General features: G+C 42.3%; 1 protein-coding gene across 2 annotated transcripts in view; it reads left to right on the top strand.

Moving 5' to 3' along the window:
* upp1 (uridine phosphorylase 1) overlaps nucleotides 1-25,548 on the top strand; it is a 61,818-nt gene extending 36,270 nt beyond the window's left edge. For both annotated transcript variants that reach the window (XM_072283525.1, XM_072283524.1), the window contains 2 exons: nucleotides 16,323-16,469; nucleotides 25,186-25,548. In XM_072283525.1, the coding sequence (XP_072139626.1) occupies nucleotides 16,323-16,469; nucleotides 25,186-25,325 (287 nt within the window). In that variant the 3' untranslated portion in view covers nucleotides 25,326-25,548. The remainder of the gene's footprint in view (nucleotides 1-16,322; nucleotides 16,470-25,185) is intronic.
* The last annotated feature ends 1,197 nt before the right edge of the window (nucleotides 25,549-26,745 follow it).

The raw sequence follows: 26,745 nt of genomic DNA, 5'->3' as shown, positions 1-26,745 counted from the left end.
ACAGGTAGGAGGAGGGCATCCAAGTGATCAGATTTCCTGAAATGTGGTCTAGGCATGGAACAGTGAACATTCCTTATCAGAGTATAGCAGCAATCAACTGTGTTGGGACTACTGGTGCTGCAGGTTACATGTTGATGATAATTGAGTCGAGATTTCTTCAGACAAGCCTGATTGAAGTTCCTAACAATGATTTGGAAGGTGTAGTGGCAGGTTGTTTCTTGTTTGCTGATGTTGGCACTCGGTACCTCGAGCAACTGCTTAACATCAGCCTTTACCAGTGTGTAAACTGCAATCAGGATAATGAAGGAGAATTCCCTTGGTAAGTAGAATGGTCAGCACTTAGTTATTAGGTGTTCCAGGTCGGGTGAGCAAGAGTGCGACAAGACTGTTGAGTCTGAGCACCACGGTGTTAATCATGAAACACTGACCCCCCACACTCTATAACTGAAGTAAAATTTCTTTCCCTTTAACTTCCATTCTTCTTGAGAATAACTGAAATATTCTAGGTGGTTATTTGATCTTTTCTTCTTATATCCATAAGGAAACATTTATGACATGCAAACCTTCCAGCTGATATGAGAAGGATTGAAATTCTGTGCTGAATTTGGTTTTGATAATGATTCTGAAAGAATTTCTCTTGCTTTCAGATTTGTCTAGGTACAAAATAGTTTAGTATTCTAAAATTAAGATCAATGTTTCCATTGGGAGAAAGGGTTTTAGTGATGGTTGTGGATTGTGAATTGGAAATCATGAAAATTTCTGTTGAAAATCTCAGAGCTGATGAGCCATTAGTCTATTGTCTTAATCAGGAGGTGGCAAAATCTCTTTTACTTCTGTATTCAGAGAAGATTTTTAATAAACAAAGATTTTACGAATGTAAGAAAATGTAAGAAAAGGGCATCAACTCTTTAAGGGCATCAATCAAAATGTTGGACATACTTTGATTAGGCAACATTTATAGAGAAAGAGAACATTGTGAAATACTCAGAAAGTTCTCTGCTTTTGCCTTTAAAATATCTAGTAAAACTATCATCTTTAATTTTTTAACAAGGTAAGATTTAATAAAACAAAAGCCAGCATAGTTATATGGCTTAAATAAACCAGATTCAACTACTGGACATTGATAATATTTCATTGTCAGTTCAACAAGCAACAATACTAATTCTGATCTCCAGTTTGCCTTTCCCTATCAGCCTCCCTCTCTTTTTGTTTCCCTTCTTCCTCTTTTTGTTGGTTTTTTGTTTCAATTTTCAGCAACACGTCAAATTTTGAACTGCAGTCTGTTGTTTTGATTCTGACTACAGAGTTCTTCATTCGTGTTTATATTTTACTTTTAATCAAATTGCCTCAATTTTGTACTTGGATTGATATCATGACATAGTTCTTGGCATCATGTGATTTCCAGAATCTCCTCAGTGTCCTTAAAGGTTAGATAAGGTTGTACATACAAATTTCTGGCCTCATCAGTTTAAAAGAGAAAAAAAGTGTCCTGGAAGGTCCAATACCATTTAGGATAATTTAAGATTCATTGCCTTGGAATTTAATCAAATAATGCTCCATTTTTTTTTGTTGAAAATTGACTTTCTGGAGTGAAATATAGTAATGGCCATTTCCAGGTCATTTCACGTCACTCTGGAAGTCAGCTAAGCAGTAATGGGAGTTACATCAAATATTAACATCAGTCAGAGATAGAGTGATATCATTCCTTTCTTTTGGAAGTCTGCAAGAGAAACGTGACCAAGTGGCCCTGAGAGCTCTAGGATAACAAGATCTTCAGCACGTACTACTGGACAGGGATCTCCTTATGGAACTCTGCTTTCCCAGTTCTGTGCCCTCCCACGATCACACACTTTGCTGAGCCTCGGCGACCCAGACCGTCCCTCCCTCCAAGCTCTTGCTTCGCCCCCCCCACACTCATAGCACGGTGTGGCACACAGGTCCTGGGTCTCTCATCTTGTCCTCAATCCCCATAAAAAGGTTCCTTACAATGAAGCTGCAAAAGAAACTGACAGATGGATAACCTACATCCCAAGATTTTGCTACTTTTCAAGTCCTAACGAAGCTCTTGAGGCTACGGTATGTCAGTGACACATAGAGGCACTGAAAGACAATGGTACAACATACAGTGCCTTGAAAAAGTATTCAGACCCCACAACTATTTTCACATATTATGCCTCGTTTTCTAAATCTAAAATATATTGAATTAGGATTTTTGAGTTAACCTACAAAACATGATGCATCATGTCAAACCAAAAGAAAAATTCCAAAACCTGTCCACAATTTACAAAAAATTAATAACCAAAATTGTGAGGCTGAAAAAGTATTCATCCCCTTTGTAATTGCTAAGCTAACTTTTCTCAGGTACAATACTGTATATGGCCTTACCAATTCATTGAATTTGTTGATGTAGAAAATTGGAGGATAGCCTGTTTTCGATGAATTCATAAGAATAAATGCCCCCTCTCTCTGAAAGGTAAAACAGTATGGTAGATTTTCAACAGCTCAAACCAAAATGAAGGGAAAAGAGCATTCAAGACAAGACAGGGAAATGATAATAGAGAAACACAAATCTGGGACGGGTACAAAGGCACCGAACAGTGCAGTCCATCGTGAAAAAGTAGAAATAATATGAAACCACAGCCACACTGCCTAGGTCAGGCCGCCCCCTTAAACCTAATCACCAGAGAAGAATGGACACTTGCAAGAGAGACTACTGTGGTGCCAACAGTCACTGAGTGAGCTGCAGACCATCCCTAAGGCCTTGCACAAAAAGGGCATTAATGGCGAAGTGGCAAGGAAGAAGCCCTGGCTGAAAAAAAGAATATCCTTGCCCAAAAAGACTTTGCAAAGTGTCACTTAGAAGATTCTTCCACATCTTGACAGTAGGTCTTGTGATAGGGTGAGACTAAAGTGCAACTTCGTGGCCTCAACTCTAAGCTGTACGTGGGGCATAAATTTGATATTGCATATCAATCAGTTAACATCATCCGTATTGTAAAGTACGGTGGAGGTAGCATCATGCTATGGGGATACTTTTCAGTAGCAAGGTCTAGAATTCCTGTCTGCATTGATTGGAAGATAAATGCTACTAATTACAGTGAGATCCTGGATAAAAATCTGCCAACCTCTGTCAGAAAGCTTAAACTGGGGAGGAGGTCTGCCTTTCATCAGGATGATGTCTCAAAGTACACTGCCAGAGCAACCATAGAGTTAAATGAAGAAAATTGATGTGTTGTGTGGCCTAGTCAGAGTCCTAACTTTAACCCGATTGAACATCTCTGGCAAGACCTCAAGATTGCTGTCCACTGCTGCTCCCCAACTAAGCTAGCCCAGCTTGAGCAATTTTGCAAGGAGGAATGGATAAATCTTGCAAAGCTAATGGAGACTTCTCCAAAAAGTCTACTGGCTGTAGTAGGTGCAAGAGGCGGTTCAACTAAGTACTAAGCAAGTGGGGATGAAGACTTCTGAATTGTTGATATTTCAGGTTTTTCAATTGTTAGTTTTCATGCTTTACGATTCTTCCTGTTTTCTGGGCTCTGCTGGGAAAATGGAACATGTGATTCACAAATAAAAATTCTCAGTTAAATTGATCAAAATCCCTGGTTATAATACTTATTTATGTGACAAAAAATTGGGGGCAGAATACATTTTTGTTTTATAATGTGACTTAATTTTTAAAGTTATCTATCTATTACACTGGTATTAGTAAAAATAAGCCAAAGAAAAGAGAAAATAATAACAAGTAAGTAAGTTGTAAAATTTAGCTGATGTTCAAAACATGACATCAACTATAATTGCCCATTTAAATTTTTTTTTCAATAGATACCCAGAAACAACTACACCTGTAAGCCATTAGAACTGAGCTTACGTTAGTGTTTAGCAGGAGTTGTTTTTGTTTTGGTTTGCGTTATGTTCTTAAATTGCCTGCATAATAACAACACTAACTTTCAAAAGTAACTTACTTGTACAGAATGATCTCAGATCTCATGAAAATACAAGGTTGTTCCTTTCCATTTAATCAACATGCTACTTACATGAGACCCATTCAGCCTGCCAAACTACTCCATCCCTTGTGATTCATTAATCTGGTTTTATCCTGGGATGGCTGGCAGCTTGTGGCAAAATAATTTATTTCCGCGTTTAGAGTAAGTACCTCTCATATGGTTCTGTTGATCTATAAATTTAGCTCCACTGATGTAAATATTGACTCTCAAAATTGGTCCCACAGGTGATATTTCAGTCATTCAAGCATTCTGTCATAAAATCCTTCATCCTTCTCTTTGCTTGTAAGACCTTTCTGAAGAACTCCTCAATGTTGCTTAGCCAGTGTGAAGAATCATAAAAAAGTGAGGGATGGAAGGAGGCCATTTATGTGTGTGTGAAGTGAAAAAAAAATTAGACAATGAGTGTATAAGCCTGCAGGCTTCTACGTAACTTAAAGATACTACTTATTATATCTTAAAGTCTGTGGAGCATGAGACTGTGGAGTGAGTTGGAGACAGTTCCTTGTGGATTTTACACGTCAGTTTGAAAAAGCAAATGGAGCCTCTTGGGACTTGTCTGCGGAGTAGGAGATTGCCTAGGTTGTTAGTAATTTAGCAAGGGGCAATAAAAAGAGGGAAGGCGTAAGCGGAACGGCCATCGTGGGAGTGAGTCAGGGTTAGAGTGGGAGGCTTCGGCTCAGCAGGCTTCAGTGAGAACAGTTGGAGGCTAAGAGTGCTGAGTCATTTGGAATTATTTCGTTGATTATAGAACTTAAGCTTAAGAAGTTAGAGCCACACATAACAAGTGTAGACAGGATGGTAGTTCAGGCAGTGGAATGCTCCTCCTGTGACATGTGGGATTTCAGGGTACCTGATAACTACATCTACAGGAAGTGTACCCAATTTTGGCTCCTGACTGACAAGGTTAAAGAACTGGAGCCGGAGCAGGATGCACTCAGGGCCATCTGGGAGGCTGAGAACCTCAGAGATGAGTCTTTTACTGAGATGGTCACACCCAGAGTGTGGGCTTCACATAGTAGATGGGCGATCACCAGGAGAAGTAAGGGGAGTGAGCAGTCAGTGCAGGGTCCCCTGTGGCCATTCCCCTCAGCAACACGTATACCCTTTTGGATAATGTTTTTGTAGGGGGGGAATGGAATGGCCTACCAGGGCACGTCAGTAGCAGCCAAGCCAGTGGCACTGTGGCCAGCAAGGAAGGCTAACGTCAGGCAGAGTGATAGTGATAGGAGACTTGATAGTTAGGGGAGTCTAGAAGATTTCATGGCCACAATGCCACAAGTGTGTATATTGACTCCCTGGTGCTAAGGTCAAGGTTGTCCCAGAGCGGCTGTAGATTACGTTCGAGGGTGGGTGAGCAACCAGAGGCTGTGGTACATATTGGCACCAAAGACATGGGTAGGAAGTGGGAAAAGGTCCTGCACTGTGAGTATAGGGAGTTAGGAAAGAGGCTGAGGAGCAAAGCCTCCGTGGTAGTAATCTCTGGATTGCTCCCAGTACCACGTGCTAGGCAGGGCAGGACCAGGATGACAGTACAGATGAATGAGTGGCTGGGGAACTGGTTCAGGGGGCAGGGTTTCAGGTTCTTGGATCATTGAAGCCTTTTCTGGGGCAGGGGTGACCAGTACAAGTGGACGGGTTGCACGTAAGCTGGAGAGGAGCCAAAACCCTGGCCGGGAGGTTTGCTAGTGTTACTTGGGAAGTTTGGCAGGGGGGTGGGAACCAGAGCATCAGGTTAGAAAGTGGAGAGATGGAGCAGAAGGTAGATGTCAGGGCAGGAGCAAAGTAATGGATATGTTGAGGTGGATAGTTTGAAGTGTGTGTATTTTAATGCTAGGAGTATAATGGGTAAAGGTGATGAGCATAGGTAAGTGCAGGGAACTATGATGCTGTGGCCATTACAGAGATTTAGCTGAGAGATGGATAGGGATGGGTGCTTAATATCCCAGGGTGTTGATGCTTTAGAAAAGATAGAGGGGGAGGTAAAAGAGGTGGGGGAGTTGTACTACTAATCAGGGACAATAGCTGCAGTCAGAGGGGACATAATGGAGGACTCGTCCACTGAGTCTGTATGAGTATAACTCAAAAATTGGAAGGGTGCAATCACTCCAATGGGATTACACCACTGACCCTCCCAATAGCTAGCGGGACATTGAGGAACAGATCTGTAGGCAGATTAAGGAAAGATGTAAAAACAATTGGATTGTTGTCGTGGGGGACCTCAACTTCCCTAATACAAACTGGGACCTTCTGAGTACAAGGGGTTTAGATTGGGCAGAATTAGTTAGGTGCATCCAGGAGGGTTTCTTAAATCAATATGTAAATAGTCCAACAAGAGGAGGGGCTGTGTTGGACCTGGAGTTGGGTAATGAGGCTAGCCAGGTGATTGACCTTTCAGTGGGTGAACAATAGGGAAAAGTGACAACAGCTCCTTACGTTTTCAGATACCTCTAGACAAGATAAGTATGGACCTTGTGGGAGATTATTAAATTGGAGAAGGGCAAATTATGAGAGCATTAGGCAGGAACTAGGGAGAGTTAACTAGAAACAGCTGTTTTTGGGCAAATCCACATCTGACGTGTGGAGGGTGTTTAAAGACCAACCAGAGTACAGGATAGGTATGTTCCAGTAAGAAGGAAGGACAAGGATGGAAAGATACGAGAACCTTTGATGTTGAGAGAGGTGATGAATTTACTCAAGAAGTAAAAGGAAAAGTGTGTAAAACTTAGGGAGTTGGAATCAAACAGAAGCCTTGAGGATTGTAAAGAAGCCAGAAAAAATCTCAATAAAGGGAATTAGGAAATCCATGCAAACTCCTTGGCAAGCAGGATTAAAGACCATCCCAAGGCATTCTATACATGTATCAAGATCAAGAGGGTAACTAGAAAGAGGGTAGGATCACTTAAGGATAAAGAGAACAACAATTGCTTGGATGTGGAAGACCTGGGTGAGGTCCTTAATGAGTACTTTACATCAGTAGTTACAAAGGTGAAGGATGTGGAGGAGAGGGAGATCGATGCTAAGAATATTGATATGCTTGGCATTTTGAGGTAAAAGAAATGTTGGATCTCTTAAAGAACATTAAGGTGGATAAGTCCCCAGGGCTGGATGGGATATACCCCTGGTTATTGAGAGAGTTAAGTGAAGTGATTGCTGGGGCCTTGACTATTACCTTCATGTCCTCTCTAACCGTAACAAGATCCCAGAGGACTGGTTATTAGCTAATGTTGACCCATTATTCAAGAAGAGAACAATCCTGGAAGCTATAGACTATAAGTCTCACATCAATGGTAGAGAACTTACTGGAGAGAATTCTTAGGGATAGGATTTATGAGCATTTGGAAAACCATGGCCTGATTAGGGAGAGCCAGCACGGCTTTGTGCAGGATAAGTTATGTCTTACTAAAAAATTGAGTTTTATGACGAGGTGATGAGGGTGATTGATGAAGGTAGAGCTGTGGATGTTGTTAACATGGATTTTAGTAGGTGTTTGATAAGGTCCCTCATGGGAGGCTCATCCAGTAGATTAAGATACATTGGATCTGTGGTGAGTTGGCCATTTGGAGTGGGTTGCTGGTAGAAGACAGGGTGTAGTGGTTTAAGGGAGTTGTTTTAGCTGGAGGTCTGTGATTAGTGGTGTTCTGCAGGGATTTGTGCTGGAACCTCTGCTGTGTGTGACGTATATGAAGGAGCTGGATGAAAACGTAGATGGGTGAGTTAGTAAGTTTGCAGATGATCCAGCGATTGGTGGTGGTGTGGATGGCATAGCAAAGCAGCAAAGAATACAATGGGATATAGATCAGTTGCAGATATGGGTGGAGAAATGGCAAATGAAGTTTAACCCAGTCAAATGTTGAGTTCAAAGAAGTTATGTTGCAGCTTTATAAAACTCTAGTTAGACTGCAACTAGAGTTTTGCATACGGTTCTGGTCGCCCCTTTATAGGAAGGCTGTTGAGGCTTTGGAGAATGTGCAAAAGAAATTTACCAGGATGTTGCTTAGATTAGATGTGTGTGCTGTAATGAGAGATTGGACAAACTTGGGTTGTTTCCTCTGGCATGCGGAGGCCGAGGGGAGATCTGACAGAGGCTTATAAGATTATGAGAGGCATAGATAGAGTAGACAGGGAGTATTTTTCCCAGACATTGAAATGTCTAATACCAGAGGTCATGCTTTAAAGGTGAGGGGGCTATAATTTCAAAGGAGATGTGAAGGGCAAGAATTTTTACACAGAGAATGGTGCGTCTTTAGAATGTGCTGTCTGGGGTGGTGATAAAGGCAGAAACATTAGAGACCTTTAGATAGACACATGAATGTGAGGAAAATAGAAGGATATGAACATTATGTAGGGAGAACAAATCAGTTTAGCTGGCCATTTGATTATGGATGTAATTGCTTCAGAACGTCATCGTGGGGTGAAGGACCTGTTCATTTGTTCTATAGAACTGTTCTGTTTTCTATATTAAATATGATGGGAATTTCTGCCTTTCTTGGCCTTTCATGTAATGATTTTGGACCATGTCACTCCTTGGATGAGACTTCTTTTCTCAATATGCCTTGAAACTTTCCACCAACTATCTTCTCACACATTAACCTGTGTCAGAATTTCCATCATGAGAGATGCATACCATCTACTCTTGGTATTCAGAGTCCTTACATTAACTCTGACCCTCAAAATTAACATACTCAAACAGTTTTACCATTAATCATAAATTTTGTAGGCGCAGTATGTAAATACCGGATATCCTGTGGCGAGTGAGTCATGTCCTTGCATTGTCTTTCCAGCTATGAGGCTCACAACAACAGTAGTGGAATAAAAGCAGGAAACGGTGGATTTGCAGATCAGGGAGCTTCGGTGGAGGAGGAAGCTAAGTTATTCTGGCTGTTTATTGGAACTAAAAATGAGAAAACAGATATGGTGGAATACTTCCCGTTTGACTGGCTAAGTGCAGTGGTACAACTTTGAAGCGGTTAAAACCGTCCAGGATGAAGCAACCCTTGATTAGCACCCAATCGAAAATTCTGTTCGTCTTTGCCAACACCATCGCACCATGGCTGCAGTGTGTTTGGCTGCAAATTGTCCTGTGATTCCTCATGTGGGCCAATTCTAGCTCTTCCCAAACCTGTGACTTCTACGGCATTAAGATCAGACCAGACCAGCAGCAGGGGCAAGACACCGGTGAGGTTGCACTTGGAATATCGTGTTCAGTCACCCTGCTGCAGGAGAGATATCATTAAGCTGGAGAGTGTGCAGAGGAGATTTACAATGTACAGGACTAGAGGGACTGAGGTTAAACCTAGGAAAATGATTGGTAATATTACAGAGGTGTATTAAAATCATGATGGACACAGTCAGCTGAGTACACATAGTCTTTGTCCCAGAGTTGGGAATCAAGATCTAGAGGAGATCGGTTTAGGGTGGGAGGGGAGAGATTACATAGAAACTTGAAGGACAACTTTTTCACTGAGAGGGTCATCCATGTTTGGAATGAGCTGCCCGCAGAAGTAGCTGGCAGTTGTATTATTATCAGTAGAGCCTGTTTCCGTGCTGTATGTCTCTGTGACTCTCAGAGCAAATGGAAACATTACCATCCACAAGTTCCCAGTTGGGCATCACTTTCCCTTCCCTTTTGCTCGAAATGTATCCTGTAGGTGCTTGCCCAGTGAAGTTGTGGGAGTACTTTTGCAGAACGATTGCCCCAGTTCAAGGAGCTCATTGCTATATCCTGAATCGTTGGACAGCTGGCAGCAATAATGGTGGACAACGTGCACCACAACAACAAAGGAATTTAAATCCAGTTAAATAATAAACGCAGGGCTTGCCAACAATGTCCAAATCTGGGAAAATAAATAATCACACTTTTAAATATCCTATGGACATGAATAACAGGCATGAGGCCAAGTCTGAAATATTACAAGAAATTAACATAAAATTATATATTTTTCATCTTAACTGGGCACTGTACTTTGAAGTATTTATCATAATTTGCATACAAAAATTGTTTTATTGGGGTAAGGGAGGTGTCTTAGGCATTCATGGTGGTGTTATGCATTAACACTTATACCACCTGCAAGGAAAGGTAGCACTTCAGTGCTCTTTTATCGCAAGAAGTGGTTGTAAAAAACCTGAAGCTATTATCACTTAAATAATTTCTGCAGGTTGCTTTGGAGAAAGTTTTAACAAATCACTGTGAAGATGCAGGAAATCACTGACAGCAGCAACTGGATTTCTGCACTTCTGCAATTATCTGCACTTGTGTGGGCTCCAGAAAATGCTGCAAGGTTTCTTCTATCATGGCAAGGAATGTTTATTCACTCACCTTTATTTTCTCACCACAACTTATGAGCCAGTGATTTCTACTGGAAGTTAAGGTATGGCGTTGTTTTCCTTTGACGGCCTCAGCTGTTTCATTAATGGCAGGGATTTATTGTTTTGCCACAAAATGAAATCTCATATGGGCTGCACAATATATTGTTTTCTGCCATTTCATTGAAATAGCATTATCACTAATACTGCGCATCAGTTGAGAAGATTTAATAAATAGAAAAGTGCAAAATTTGAGTGGTCAGAGAAAGTAAGCCCTGCCCATCAGTCCAGCTGGAAGTTACTGTTTATGAACGAGAACTTAGAACCAGAAATCTGAGGTTATCAGTGAAGCTATAAGTCTCCATAAAATCCTCAGAAAAGATTGTAACCCTCCACTGAATAGAATGAAGTGGATGAAATTTTCAGACACTGTTTTGAAAGGAAAGAAACAGACATGACAAAGTGCAAATTTACTAGAAACAATTGAACAGTTTATGACCTCCATCCACAAGCTGTGGTTGCACCTCTGAGTATGAGCGTGTCAATCAAACTGATTTTTCCCTATTGTTAATATTGCTGCTGACATCAGATTCTGCTTTCTGGAGACTAAGCCCATTGGCAGTCACTCATTATCTATAGTGACAAGTTGTGCCCTTAGTGGTTTACTTTTGCCGTCAGATTAACCATCATTCATCTATGGATCCATGCACTTTTGAAGTGGTTCTCCACAAATTGTAGTTGTTCTGTGTTGCAGAGGAAGTATTGTTGCGGAATAAGGTTCTACAGCAACATCTGCTCTGTACAGTATGAGAAACATCTGCAAGGAATGTGTAGAGTCATGTACACTGAGTGGTCAAAGCAATGGAGCATTTAGTGCCATGAAAATGCTGCATTTCTTTCAGATCAACTCCTCCTGTGCCACCAGCCCCCACCACCTCTTCCAAAGGTGCTGTACACATGTCCGTATCTGCTGGTTATCTTTTATTATTTAATGTGCAGTCATAATTTCAGTAGGGCTTTTCGTGAGTTGCAATAGGAAGCCATTCATTCGATCTAGTTTTTATCCAAAGTGTGCTTGTGCATTCCTAGAGGTGACTCCTGGGAATGACTCTGTGTGTAAAATGACAGGGAGTATCTTTCATAAAGTAGCGCCAAAGTAAATTGGAGGATTATCGCCTATTCTTTTCCTGGAATCCAGGGAGTTATTATTTTTGAGCTTTCTTGGAATTGCAATAATTTAACTATAGAGACACCAGTTTTTATTTGATACATGACTCTCAGGTGCAAGCTATAAACATTTCACCCGTGGAGTGTAATAGCCAAGAAGTTGTCAGAACCAGACTGCTTATAGGTATTGCAAAGACTCTCTTTCATCACTTCCTACGGCCTACTTAAACCAAATGTCTAGTTTTATTTCCCTCTGTAATGCAAAGGCGCCATGTCTTAAAGTAGATTTGGGCTCCCCGAAGACATAGTGATATCCAAATCAAAAATCCAGGCGTAGAGGCATATTACTTTCGATATTTTCGTAGGCCAATTCATTATTAATTCTCTGCAGACAGGCATGTTCTGTAATGCTTCCCATACAAACAGGCAGAATTTACATGCCAGCTTAAAGTTACTTAACTGCTAGAGCACATTTCAGGGATATTTTAGCACCTGGTTATCCTCCTACCTGCACGCAGGTAAAGCAATTCTCCAGAGGTAAGAGCAACAAAGAGATGGTCGTGGGAGGCTGAAGAGCGACTAAGGGGTTGCTTTGAATTGGCGGACTGGGCCATGAATAAACACTCATCAGTACTTGTACACCAGGGATCTGAACGTACACACCAGGGATCTGAACATGTACACCAGGGATCTGAACCTGTACACCAGGGATCTGAACGTGTACACCAGGAACTTGAACGTACACACCAGGGATCTGAACGTGTACACCAGGGATCTGAACGTGTACACCAGGGATCTGAACCTGTACATCAGATATCTGAATGTATACACCAGGGATCTGAACCTGTACACCAGGGATCTGAACCTGTACACACCAGGGATCTGAACATCTCCACCAGGGATCTGAACGTGTACACCAGGGATCTGAACGTACACACCAGGGATCTGAACGTGTACACCAGGGATCTGAACGTCTACACCAGGGATCTGAACGTCTACACCAGGGATCTGAACGTGTACACCAGGGATCTGAACGTACACACCAGGGATCTGAACGTGTACACCAGGGATCTGAATGTGTACACCAGCGATCTGAACGTGTACACCACAGTTGTAATGGACGTTATAAAAACAGCCGTAGATGAGTGCGTCCCCATAAGATCATTCAGTCTTCCCCAACAAGAAGCTCTGGATGAATCGTGAGATCTGCAGTCTGCCGAGGGCCAGATCAGTGACACTCAGAACTGGTGACCAAGACACAAGAGGTCCAGGTGTGATCTCTGGAACACCATCTCATGAGGGAATTAGCAATTCTGGTCGAAACTTGAACCTTTGAGGGATCCTCGACATCTGTGCCAGGACTTGAATACTATCACCTCCTACAAAGAGAAACCAAGTAATACAGGTGACAATAACACATACACAATGCTGGAGGAACTCAGCAGGACAGGCAGCATCGATGGAAAGGAGTAAACAGTCGATGCTCTGAGCTGAGACTCGTCATCAGTACAGGTGCACAGGCCGTGCACTTAGCCCCCTGCTCTTTTTGCCTTATGCTTAAAACTATGAGAGTAAGCACAGCTCCAGTGCCATATTCAAGTTTGCTGATGACAACGTTGCAGAATCAAGGTGGTGATGAATCAGCATATAGGAGAGAGATCAAAAATCTAGCTGAATAGTGCAACAAAAACACCCTCTCACTCCATGACAGCACGGCCAAGGAGCTGATTGTTGGCTACAGAAGGAAGAAACCAGGGGTCTGTAAGCCAATCTCCATCGGGGATCAGAGGTGGAGAGGGTCAGAAACTTCCTCAGTGTTTTCATTTCAGAGGCCCTCTCCTGAGTCCCACATGTAAGTGCCATTACAAAGAAAATGGCAGTGCCTCTACTTACTTAGAAGTTTGCGAAGATTCAGCATGTCATCTAAAACTTTGACAGACTTTGATAGGTGTATGGTGGAGAGTATATTGACTGGTTGTATCATGGACTGGTGTGGAAATACCAACGCACTTGAATGGAAAAGCCTACAAAGGTAGTGGATACAGCCCAGTCCTTCCTTACGTACTGCCTGTTGCATCTGCTGGCATTTTGGTCAGCAATGAAGATCCTTCATCTCTGTCTGTCCTTGGCCATCTTTAGTCCTGGCGGTGATCAGGTCTTCCTTCATCGTGCCAGTAGCTTCCTCTTGGATTTCACTACTGTCAGCCATGCATGTCCTGGGTAGAGCTTCAGGAATACCATTGCACACTGATGCAGAAGGATTCTTCATTGCTGTTTCTGTAACAGTTGTGTTTGTCCAGTCAGGGTTGAACTCCTGAACCTGGATACTGGTGGGCCCCTCTTTGTCAGGGCTTTACCCTTTGACCTGTTTGGCATGGGTGATCTTACCAAGAGCCAAAGTATAAGCTTCTCTGGGTCACTGAGACACACAAGCCTCCAAACTACAACCAGGTTGTGGTCCATTTGGTGGACAGCCCAGTCTGTCATGATTAAAGCCGTCTGCACCATTGAGCACATCTACGAGGAGTGCTATTGCAGGAAAGCAGCACTGATCATCAAGGACTCACCATCCAGGCCATGCTCTCTTCTCGCTTCTGCCATCAGGAAGAGGGTACAGGAGCCTCAATACCTACACTACTGGATTCAGGCACAGTTATTGTCTTTCAACTATCAGGTTCTTGAACCAGAAGAGATAACCTCAGTTAACCTCACTTACCTCATCACTGAACTGTTCCTACAACCTATGGACTTCCTTTCAATGACTCTTCATCTCATGTTCTTGATATTTATTTTCATAGTGTTTGGTCTTTGTCTGTCTTGTGGATGAAGTCTTTTCATTCATTGTATTCTGTTGCTATTATTTACTCTACCTGCAAGAAAGTGAATCTCCGGGTTGTATATGGTGACGTGTTATGTTGCTTGATAATCAATTTATTCTGAACTTGGTCTTCACGCTATCTATTATTTCAAAACTGCTGATGATTAACTTGATATCCCTTTGCATATATCTTTTGAGAGCCATGTTTTTGCAGATGTATGCAATTTTCAAATTTGTTTGGAAGGACAAGATGGTTAAAAGGCTAAATGTCTTCCTGTCATGTTCTTCTTCCTGCAACAGTAAACACCATCCCTTTTTTTCCTCAAGAGACTGTCTGTGTTATTAATTCTTGTCGCCAGTAATTCTTCCAGTAGTTCATTTTAGTAAAGCTTCATTAGACTGGGGGTTAATATTCCTCTTTTTAAAACTGAATTTGATTCTCCAGAGTACTGAAAATATTGTTAATATCCAGGCCCAGTAACCAAACGTCTTCTCTGCAGCAGTATGTGTTCTTAAGCAGTTACTGTGTACCACCTCTTGATACATTAAACCTGGGGCATCCCGGCAGCATGGAGGTTAGCAAGACGCTATTACAGCTTGGGGTATTGGAGTTAGGAGTTCAATTCCAGTGTTTTCTGTAAGGAGTTTGTACATCCTTCCCGTGGAATGCATAGGTTTTCTCCAGTTTCCTCCCTCAGTCCAAAGACATACTGGTTAATAGGTTAATTGGTCATTGTAAATTGTGCCGTGATTAGGCTGGGTTAAATTGGGGGTTGCTGGGTGGTGTGGCTCGAAGGGCCGGAAGAGTCTGTTCCATACTGTATCTCTAAACAAAATCAAATTTTCTACATTTTTTCTGGATAAAGTGTTATCTCTGATCTTTACTTTCTGAAAGGAACCTTACCAGCAATCTTCTAGCCGAGCACATCTTTAATAAGAGAAGATTTGCTTCAGAGTCTAAAATTGTAAACTTAATAATTAGTTTGCAATGGTTTCTCGTAAGAATGCTGCAGTTTCTCAATGACAGATGTATCCTGCACATCTGTCATACTTACCCAAAAACATGGAGTTTCATGTTGATAGCATAAGGTGTAGCAATTACATTCCTCAGCTAGTATTCAAGAGGTTAAACTTATAAACTAGAGGCATGCTCAAAGTTCATCACTGCAACAGAGATATTTAAATGGAGTTATGTAATTTGTAGCTAGAAAGTTAATGTCTCTTTAAAAATTTAATTTGATTCATTTTTTCAGGAACAAAATCCTGAATCTTTACCCACTTTGATCTGTATGAGAGTTTGCACCTTGTTCTAAAGTGGTCTAACAAATTGCTTAATGTACGACCAAAGTGTCTGGAACTTGTGAATGAATCAAAAACTATCATGTTATGCATCTGTCAGAGCATAAAATCTAATAGAGCTGTGTGCAAACATGTTTATTAGACTTCTGTGAGCTGTTATTATTTTCATATGGAGAAAAATATGGATAGCATATGTTAACAGAGAATACTTTATTGTGCATTTCTAGTTGCTTCACAAACTTCACTGTTCTATTGATATTAAAAATATTTTACTACAGTTCTTGTGACTCTTCTGTAACCGAATAATAATAACAATAATGCTTTATTGAACCTGAGTGGGAAATTTTTTTGTTACAGCAGCAACATTTGAAAACACATGTAGCAGTGTGCTTAACTAATAATAAATACAGAATAATATAATATGCACAAAAATAGGGTACCAATGTGTGCAATAATAATGGGCAGAGTAATAAAGCGGAGACTATTGTACTATGACATGTGTTCTTCTGTCGCACAGAGATGAATTTGTGTATCCTTATTGCATCTGGTAGGGAAGATTTTCTGTAACGATCCTTGTGACAGCGGAGCTGAATGAGTCTGTTCGAAAGGGGGCTCCACGGCTTATTCAGCAGGTCATGGAGAGGATGTGCCTGATTTTCCATAAGGATAACAGTTTAATTTGAGTCTAATGAGGAAATTGACCACGTCAATAATATTTTTATTTCCTGCAGGCCAGGCCCGTTTAGACGGTGCTTTCTGCCACTACACTGCCGAGGACAAGATGAATTACCTGCATGCTGCCCATAAAGCAGGAGTTCGGAACATTGAGATGGAGTCCGCTGCATTTGCAGCCATATGCGCCCGAAGTGGATTACCAGGTAACCATATACTTGTGCAATACTTCCCACAGGGGTATTGAAATTTCTTTGTAGAATATTTCTTAAAGTTACATTATTGTACTTTATAGACTGCATAGTGTTCTATTTACAATAAGTGTGCTGCTGCTTTAATAATTTTTAAAAAGCTGGTTATTAATACCTGTAGCTCACCAAAATAATTTCTGCTTTATTAGAACATATTTTTCATTACTGAAAATGACTTACCGAATGGAAATTGTTTTTAGCTTTTTGAAGTGAGCAACTGTTGTGTGGAATTACAGGTTGAGAACCTCTAATCTGAAATTCCAAAACACAAAAACCTCTGAAATCCAAAACCTTTTTGTGCGCTGACGTTACATCACAAATGGAAAATTCCACATTGTGCTGAGAAGGTTCTCAGGTGATGTGAAGGTCTCTGCACACCACTGACAGTTCTGAGCAGTGACCTTGCATCTGTAGTGAACAGAAGTTAATGGAAATTAGAAAAACACTACATAGAGTGCAAAATGAAGACCTTGATTGTGTACTGTCAGGGTTGCAATGAGCACATGCTGCTTCACAGTACGCTGATCGTGAAGCAAGCAAAGATCTATCACGACAAACTGAAAATTGAAGGTAATTGTGAATATTCAGCAGGCTGTTGCAGAGAGTTAAGAACAGGCACAGCGTAAAATTTTTAAAGCGTCTGCTGATCACAAAAACCTAACACCTGAACAAGTCTGCGAAGCTGATTGTTTTTTTTAACCTTACATGACATTTAATTTTTAAAGCGTCGCTGTTGAAAATCTAACACCAGAACGAGTCTGTGATGCTGATTGTTTTCATACCTTGCATAAAACCTGTAAAAAAAGGTAAAATACAAATGCAGCATCCTGTTACCTTTTAATCAAAACACGCATTGTAGGTGGAGACTGAAAGCCTGCACCTTTTAATCAAAACACGCATTGTAGGTGGAGACTGAAAGCCTGCCGTTGTTTGTTGTTGCTAAACAGCTGATTCCGGTATTCCCCCAGCGCTGTTGCCTTGCTTTTGTTAGCCTGCACACGTTATATTTTCATTATATTAATAGTACCGTGTGTAATATTTTTTACTGTTAAGTACATACGAGTGATGAACAAATGTAAGAGAAAGACTGCACACAAATTCAGAGTCGGAAATGATGCCAACCCTGAGCTATCTCATTAAATATTCCAAAATCCCAAAAAATCCAAAAATCCAAAACACTTCTGGCCCCAAGCATTTTGGATACGCAGCTCATCACAGCCTCTTGTTCGGACGTAATTTCACATACGCTAAGACTTGGGTGTTTGTTTTAACATACCTACCTCTCCTAGTAGATGACGTCTAAGCACATACAATAATCAAAAGACACAGTCCAGCCAGATTTATTTATTTAGATCAGGGGGGTTCCCAACCTAGGGTCCCCCAGTTAATGGTCGGGGTCCATGGCATAAAAAAGGTTGGGAAGTCCTGAATTAGAGATACAGCGAGGCAAGGAACAGGCCGTTTCAGCCCACCGAGGCACTGTCCAGCAACCCACCTATTTAACACAGCCTAACAGAGGCACTGAACACCACAGCACAGAGTCAGGCCCTTTGGCCCATCTAGTCTGTGCTGAACCATTAACCTGCATAGTCCCATCGACCTGCACACGGACCATAGGCCTCCATATCCCTACTATCCTTGTACCTGTCTAAATTTCTCTTAAATGTTGAAGCCACACCCACGTCCACCGCCTGCGCTGGCAGCTCGTTCTGCACTCACCATCCTCTAAGTAATGAAGTTTCCCCTCGGGTTCCCCTTAAACATTTCACCTTTCACCCTTAACCCTTGACCTCCAGTTGTAGTCTCGCCCAACCTCAATGAGGAACGCCTGCTTGCATTTACTCTATCTATGCCCCTCATAATTTTGTATAGTCCATCAAAACGCCCCTTAATCTTCTACACAGTAGGGAAAGAAGTTCTAAGCTATTCAATTTTTCGCTATAATCTGCACTCTTTCAATCTTATTTACATCTTTCCTGTAGGTAGGTGACTAAAACAGCACACAAATTAGGCCTCACCAACATATTATACAATTTCACATAATATCCCAACTGATGTTCTCAATTGAGTTATAAAGGCCAATGTGCCAAAAGCTTTCTTTATGACCCTATCTACCTTTGACACCACTTTCAATGAATTATTGATTTGTATTCCCAGATCCCTCTGCTCTACCGGACTCTATCGTTCACTGTGTAAGGCCTACCCTGGTTTGTCCTCCCAAAGTGCAACACCTCACACTTGTCCACCTTAAATCCCATCTGCCATTTTTCCGCCCATTTTTCCAGCTGGTCCAGATCACACTGCAAGCTTTGATAGCTTTCCTCACTGTCCATTACGCCTCCAATCTTGCTGTCATTAACAAATCTGCTGATCAGATCTACCACATCATCATTCAGATTATTGATAAAGATGACAAATAACAGCACCGATCCCAATAGCACACCACTAGTCACAGGCCTCCAGTCAGAGAGGCAACCATCTGCCAAGCGACTGAACCCTCTTGACCAGCTTCCTATGCAGGACCATGTCAAAGTGACCCAAAAGTCCATGTAAGCAACATCCATTGCCTTGCTTTCATCAACATTCCTGGTAACTTCCTCAAAAAACTCCATAAGTTTGGTTAGACATGACTTTCCATGCACAAAGCCATGTTGACTACTCCTAATCAGTCCTTGTCTATCCAAATACTTGTACATTTGATCTCTTAGAATATCTTCTAATAACTTTCCCACTACTGATGTCAGGCTCACCAGCCTATAATCTCCTGGCTTGTTCTTAGAGACTTCCTTAAACAGCGGAACAACATCAGCTATCCTCCAATCCTCTGGTACCTCACCTGTGGCTAAGGATGTTTTAAATATCTCTGCTAGGGTCCCTGCAATTTCTACACTTGCCTCCCACAGCATCCTGGGAACATTTTTAATCCCTCCTGCTCTATCACTTTTAAAAGTAACTCCGGAGCATCGAGCTACCAGCCCTACGCCTCCTGCAACCAAGTCTCACTGATGGCTACAGTGTCATAATTCCACATGCTGACCAGTGCCATAGCTCATCTGCCTTTCCTACAATACACGCTGCATTGAAATACATGCAGCTCAGGACATCAGTCGCACCATGCTGAACCTTTTGATTCCTGATTTTGTACGTAATCTTAACAACATCTTTCTCCACAACCACTCCACCGTCTGTTCTGGCACTCTCTGGCTCCTATCCCCCCACAACTCTAGTTTAAAGCACCCCCCCCCACCCCCGCCAGCCAAATGCATCACTAGCAAACCTTCCTGCTAGGGTATTAGTTCCCCTTCCAGTTCAGGTGCAAACAATCCCTTCTGTACAGGTTCCACCTTTGCTGGAAGGGAGCACAATGATCCAAAATCTGAAGCTTTCCCTAATCATAGGACAAGTTACCATGACCAATTAACCTACTAACCAGTACATATTGGTTAGTAAAAGTTTTTCTAAGTATGTTAAAAATGTAAGAGAAATGAGAGTGGATATAGGACCGCTAGAAAATGAGGCGGGAGAAATAATAATGGGGGACAAGGAGATGGCCAATGAACTAAATGAGTATGTTGCATCAGTCTTCACTGTAGAAGACACTAGTGGTATGCCTGATGCTGTAGTGTGTGAAGGAAGAGAAGTGGGTGCAGTTACTATTACAAGAGAGAAGGTGCTCAAAAAGCTGAAAGACCTAAAGTTACATAAGTCACCCAGACCAGAGGAACTGCACCCTAGGGTTCTAAAGAAGTTCTTAGAGATTATGGTGGCATTAGAAATGATCTTTCAAAATTAATTGGACTCTGGCATGGTGCCAGAGGCCTGGAAAATTGCAAATATCACTCCACTCTTTAAGAAAGGAGGAAGGCAGCAGAAAGGAAATTATAGACCAGTTAGCCCGACCTCAGTGGTTGGGAAGATGTTTGGGTCAATTGTTAAGGATGAGGTGATGGAATAGTTGGTGACACAGGACAAAATAGTACAAAGTCAACATGGTTTCCTTCAGGGAAAATCCTGCCTGACAAACCTGTTGGAATTCTTTGAGGAGATTACAAGCAGGATAGATAAAGGGGATGCAGTGGTCTTTCAGAAAGCTTTTGACAAGGTGCCACACAAGAAGCTGCTTACCAAGTTAAGAGCCCATGGTATTACAGGAAAGTTACTAACATGGTTAGAACATTGGCTAATTGGTAGGAGGCAGCGAGTGGGAATAAAAGGATCCTTTTCTGGTTGGCTGCCAGTGACTAGTGATGTTCTGCAGGGGTCAGTGTTGGGACCACTTCTTTTTATGCTGTATATCAATGATTTAGATGATGGAATAGATGGCTTTGTTGCCAAGTTTGCAGATGATATGAAGATTGGTGGAGGGGCAGGTAGTGTTGAGGAAACAGGTAGGATGCAGAAGGACTTAGATAGATTAGGAGGATGGGCAAGAAATTGGCAGATGAAATACAATGTTGGAAAATGCATTGTCATGCACTGTGGTAGTAGAAATAAATGTGTGGACTATTTTCTAAACGGAGAGAAAACCCAAAAATCTGAGATGCAAAGGAACTTGGGAGTCCTTGTACAGAACACCCTAATGGTTAACTTGTAGGTTGAGTTGGTGGTAAGGGAGGCAAATGCCATGTTAGCATTCATTTCAAGAGGTCTAAAGTAAAGGAGCAAAGATGTGATGTGGAGGCTTTATAAGGCACTGGTGAGGCCTCACCTTGAGTATTGTGTACACTTTTGGGTTCTTCATCTTAGAGTGATAATACAGAAAGTTTGAAGTTAATAACTCATCTCCTTCTACATGGTTTTCGGTTGGGCGCCAGACACTTGGAGAGATTCGGCGGGGGGCGGGCACCCGGCGCTCGGCTGGGGACCATGGTCGAGTGGTCGGTGACTTGGGCTGGCTCCCCCACTGGACGTAGTCTGGTGAGGAGGGTGTGAGGACACCCAGCAGGACTAAAAAATTAAGACCTGACAAAGTGCGGATGAGCTCCTCGTAAGCCAACGGCCATCTTCCGTGGAAGAGATTAAAGCCTCACCACGTATCTGCGAATCGTATGCTGTGCACATAGTTAGAAGAGACATGATGAACTTGGGCGCTGCACCGGGTGCCTGGACCTGCCCAAGGCCTCCGCCTAAGGAAAGGCCGAGCTTGAAGAAGCGGCCGCGGCTGGAAGCCGACACGGCCTCAGGCTCGAGTTCGGCAGGGACAGCGGCGGGCGGTGCCAAGGCGGCCAGCGAGAACAAACTGGAGGAGAGGCTGTACTCGGTGCTGTCGCAAGATCGAAGAAGATGGAGGTGCATAGCCGCCAACCCCGGATTCGGGACGGCACCCACTGACTGACTGACATCTTAGAAAAGATGTGCTGGCATTGGAGAGGGTCCAGAGGAGGTTCACAAGGATGATTCCAGGAATGAAAAGGTTATCATACATGGAATGTTTGATGGTTTTGGGTCTTTACTCACTGGAATTCAGAAGGATGAAGGGGGATCCCATTGAAACCTTTCGAATGTTGAAAGGCCTGTACTTAGTAGATGTGGAAAGGATGTTTCCCATGGTGGGAGAGTCTAGGACAAGAGAGCATAGCCTCAGGATAGAGGGGCGTCCATATAAAACAGAGATGCGGAGAAATTTCTTTAACCAAAGAGTGGTGAATTTATGGAATTTGTTGCCACATGCAGCTGTGGAGGCCAGGTCGATGGGCGTATTTGAGGCAGAGATTGATAGGTTTTTGATTGGACATGACACCAAAGGTTACGGGGAGAAGGCCGGGATCTGGGGTTGAGGAGGAGAAGAATAAAGGATCAGGCATGATTGAATGGCGGAGCAGACTCGATGGGCCAGATGGCCTAATTCTGCTCTTTTGTCTTATGGTCTTATGGTTTTGGGACTGGGTGTGGAAACCGGAGCATCCGGAGGAAACACACGCAGTTATGGGGGGAACATACATGCATCTTCCAGTCAGCACTGGAATTCTGGAACTCCGGAATGCCCTGATCTGTAATAGCATCATGCTAACTGCTATGCTATCATTAATGGATCTGGTGTGAACGTATGTGTTGAGCACATCCAGTTGAGAGAGTGTCCATGGACTGTTCAGAAATCCGATGGCAGAGGGAAAAAGCTGTTTCTAAAACATCGAGTGTGCATCTTCAGGCTCCCGTACAAACTCCTCCTGCTATTTCTGGTGGACTGTAGGGTAAGATGTGGTTATAAAAGATGCAGAGAAAGATCAACAAACTTCCTAATTGTAGAGAAGAGCACCACTTGGCCACCAGGACTCATCGTGAGGACTCCAAACGCTTTCTCCATGTGGTGCTGTAGCTATTTTTATAAAGAAGGATGCTGCTCAAACTGAAAGTCAAGGAGGAGGGGGGTATCCTGTGCAACAACTGAGCCTAAGAGATGGATTTGTATCATAATTCCACTTAAGAAGACGGAATTTCTGACTCCAACCATTGGCGCAAGTCAGAATGTAACTTGCTTTTGAGCAATGCTTGGAGAAGTGGCAACAGAGACTTTGGCAAATGCAGATCTTGACGAGTGGGTTTTGGAAAAGATGTTCTGCAGTCTCAGAGTCCCAAAAAAACCCAGAAGGAGATGAAATAAAATATCATTGGCAGAAGATGAACTGAAAGCTCATTTCCAGGCATTATGGCCCATTGATCTAGTCCCAGTGTTAGAAAACCTCATGTGAAACTGGTGCCACCAAACACGATTTACCTACAACCATAATACACACACACACACAATCACACAGACACAATCTCACACAAACGCACACACACACACACACACACACACACACACACACGCACACGCATGCACAATCACACAAACACTTCCAGCTATACAGTCATGACTGGCATTTCACATGCATGCTCACTCACTCATGAGTCACCCTTCAAACCAACTTAAGCTTATAGTCAACCATGACAAAAAATGTTCACATTCAATGTCATGAAGACTTATCACTTTGATTTTCAGGTAGGCTGCATTTTCCATTGTATATCAATCACCTCTTATGGACAAGTGGGGGATGTGTCTATCTCCTCCTCCTTGACTTTCAGTTTGAGCAGCATCCTTCTTTATAAAAATAGCCACAGCACCACATGGAGAAAGCGTTTGGAGTCCTCACGATGAGATTCTGGTGCCCAAGTGGTGCTCTTCTCTACAATTAGGTATTTTGTTGATTTTTAAATATTTATTCATTTTTGGGATGTGGGCGTCACCAGCTAAGCCAGCATTTATTGCCCATCCCTAATTGTCCTTGAGAAGCTGGTGATGAGCTGCCTTCTTGAACCACTGCAGTCTCTGAGGTGTAGGTACACCCACTGTGCTGTTAGGGAGGGAATTCCATGACAATGAAGGAAAGACGATATGTTTCCAAGTCAGGATGGTGAGTGACTCGGAGGGGGATTTCCAGGTGCTGATGCGACTTCTCTGTGCCCTTTATAACCAAGTCTTACCTTGCCACCCACCAGCTACAGGAGGAGGATGCGATTCTTGACTGGATCTCTGGCAGACGTGCATGCACCACATAGAATATTTGAGGCAATCAATATGGGGACATTCCTGTAAAGGAGATATGCAAATTAAGGAAAATGCATGTTTTGGATCATGCTGATACGGAGGAGGCGGGCTGTGAGGAAGCTTGAATGAAGCATACCTCCAGCATGGAGTGGTTGTATTGTATCCGTTCTGATCAGTACAATAATGCTGTGCCTGGAAAGAATGATCACAACCGTTGGTGGACCCTGTGGAACTTCCACTCTCATATTCCTGTAGCAGCAGACTTCGCCTCTTTTCCTTCTCTGGTGATACGATGAACAGCTTTGTGACACCCTGGACCTGTGCATCTACTGGTTTTGTTTTATCAACTGCGTCAACCCTTATTCTACCCTTTTTACTCCTCAATCAGCTTGCCCCTTGCTTTCAGTATCGAAACTCTTTCTTCTCATTTTCACTCCCTTCCAGTTTGTTCCCCCCACTCCATTTTCCACCCAAAGAGGTCAGTGGTTACATTCACACATCTGCTGCTACCTGAAGTCCTTTGACTGACGAAGATCTCAATTTCATGTCAAATTAAACATGATTTCACTTTATTAAATTGATGTGATGCTTCTGATGCCGATGATTTCCTAATGGTTCACAAAGTGCAGTGCAGGACGCTATGCATTTAATTCGCAAATTATTTGGGAATTCTTGATGTGCTTTGTAGTGATTACCATAGCCTAATTCACGGATAAGCATTGAATGTTTGATGCCTTGCCTTCTGTCACTAACAACAAATGCCATAGTTATGCATCTTTTAAGCTAAAAATGAGGTCCCCCTCCCCGCCTTTTCCTTCTCTTCTCCTTGGGCCTCCTGTCCCATGATCCTCTCATATCCCTTTTGCCAATCACCTGTCCAGCTCTTGGCTCCATCCCTCCCACTCCTGTCTTCTCCTATCATTTTGGATCTCCCCCTCCCCCTCCCACTTTCAAATCTCTTACTAACTCTTCCTTCAGTTAGTCCTGACAAAGGGTCTCGGCCCAAAACATCAACTGTACCTCTTCCTAGAGATGCTGCCTGGCCTGCTGCGTTCACCAGCAACTTTGATGCGTGTTGTTTGGATATCAAAGATGTGAACAAAAGCCAAGTTTCCTAACCGTTTAACTTGATTTCTCTTTGAACAGGTGCAGTCGTCTGTGTCACTTTGCTGGACAGACTGCAAGGCGATCAAATCAGCAGCTCCCATGAAGTGCTTTCTGAATATCAGAAGAGACCACAGACATTGGTTGGTTATTACATAAAGAAAAAACTCAATACCAAATAATGTTACCTGTCTATGTTGATTCTTTTAATTTTCCATCTAGAACTTGTACTAATTTTAACATTTGAAACATTTTTCCATGTTTCGCACATTATTTCTATGTATTTTGTATATTCTAAGAAAAGTTCACCAGTATATTAGTTGCAATGTATCATCAGTAATTCATGGTAATGAGTTACATTTTGTTAATATTATTGGTTGGGAAATAAAGAGATTTAAAATACAACAGTGAGTGTGATGAATTGAACTGTGTAAAATAAGGATCAGAAATTGGAACCATGTGATAATGTTTTTGTCAGTGGAACATGATCAAGCTCCTTTTATTTTACGAGGATTAACGTGATAATTTCCCGGTAAGGTTGCACCAGTATTGACATTTGATCGGACATTTCTGGCAGCCATTCAAGCTTATCAATCAGTCATTGTGGGCAATTGGAGTTCAAAGTCACAAAAGTTGTGCAACAGTTTTACTTGAAAAGTAGAACTTTGAATTAGTTACTTTTCTCATTATCTAAGAGGCCAACGTGATGACATCCAGGCGACTTGACTCTGCAACTTCAGAATTCACTACAGGGCTGCTCAAAGTCCACAGAGTGCACTTAAGTTAATAGGATGTGCTTTCTGTAGCACTTGGCTGCTGAGATGTGTCGTGAATTACTAGAAGTGTCCTCAAGACAAGGGCTAGCAATTCAAGGTAGGTAGAGGACCGTAGAGGAGGAGACTAAAATATTCCCATCTGTGAAGAGCCTTCTTATCTGGATCTCAGGTAAATAAGATATTAAGGCACAGGTTTTAAGAGTGTCATCACTGTTATACTTAATATTCTACAGGAGAACTTTGCCCAGAATTTTCTCTGTATACAAGGCACATTCACAGTGATTTGCAATTACCCCAGTTCAGGATTATTTGATTTATTTACTGAGATACAGTGTGGAATAGTCCCTTCCGGCCCTTCGTGCCTTTCCGCCCAGCAATCCCCGATTTAATCCTAGCCTAGTCACGGGACAATTTACAATAACCAATTATCCTGCCAACCGGTACGTCTGTGAACTGTGGAAGGAAACTGGAGCACCTGGAAGAAACCCATGTGGTCACGGGAAGAACGTACAAACTCCTTACAGGTGGCAGCGGGAATTGAACCCAGGTCGCTGGTACTGTAAAGCATTGTGCTCACCACTACACTACTGCAACTCCCTATTCTGAGGGACCACAGTATATCTCTGCTATGAATTGCAACACAATGGTTATTATTGCATTAGAGATCACGTTGGCAATACATGGAAGAAATTATTTCACCTGCTTAGATTTCAGTGAGGATTATTATGCACCTACTGGGTTTTAGATTTTGCCAGGATTGTTGGATCTCCATGAGTTCAGGTGCTCATTGATTTTGGCTTTCCCATCAACAAGAAAGGTTTCCAGC

The sequence above is a fragment of the Mobula birostris genome, chromosome 19 (assembly GCF_030028105.1).
Source record: "Mobula birostris isolate sMobBir1 chromosome 19, sMobBir1.hap1, whole genome shotgun sequence".
Lineage (NCBI taxonomy): Eukaryota > Metazoa > Chordata > Chondrichthyes > Myliobatiformes > Myliobatidae > Mobula > Mobula birostris.
The sequence above is the reverse complement of the archived record's forward strand: the minus strand, read 5'-3'. Positions and strand labels throughout refer to the sequence as shown.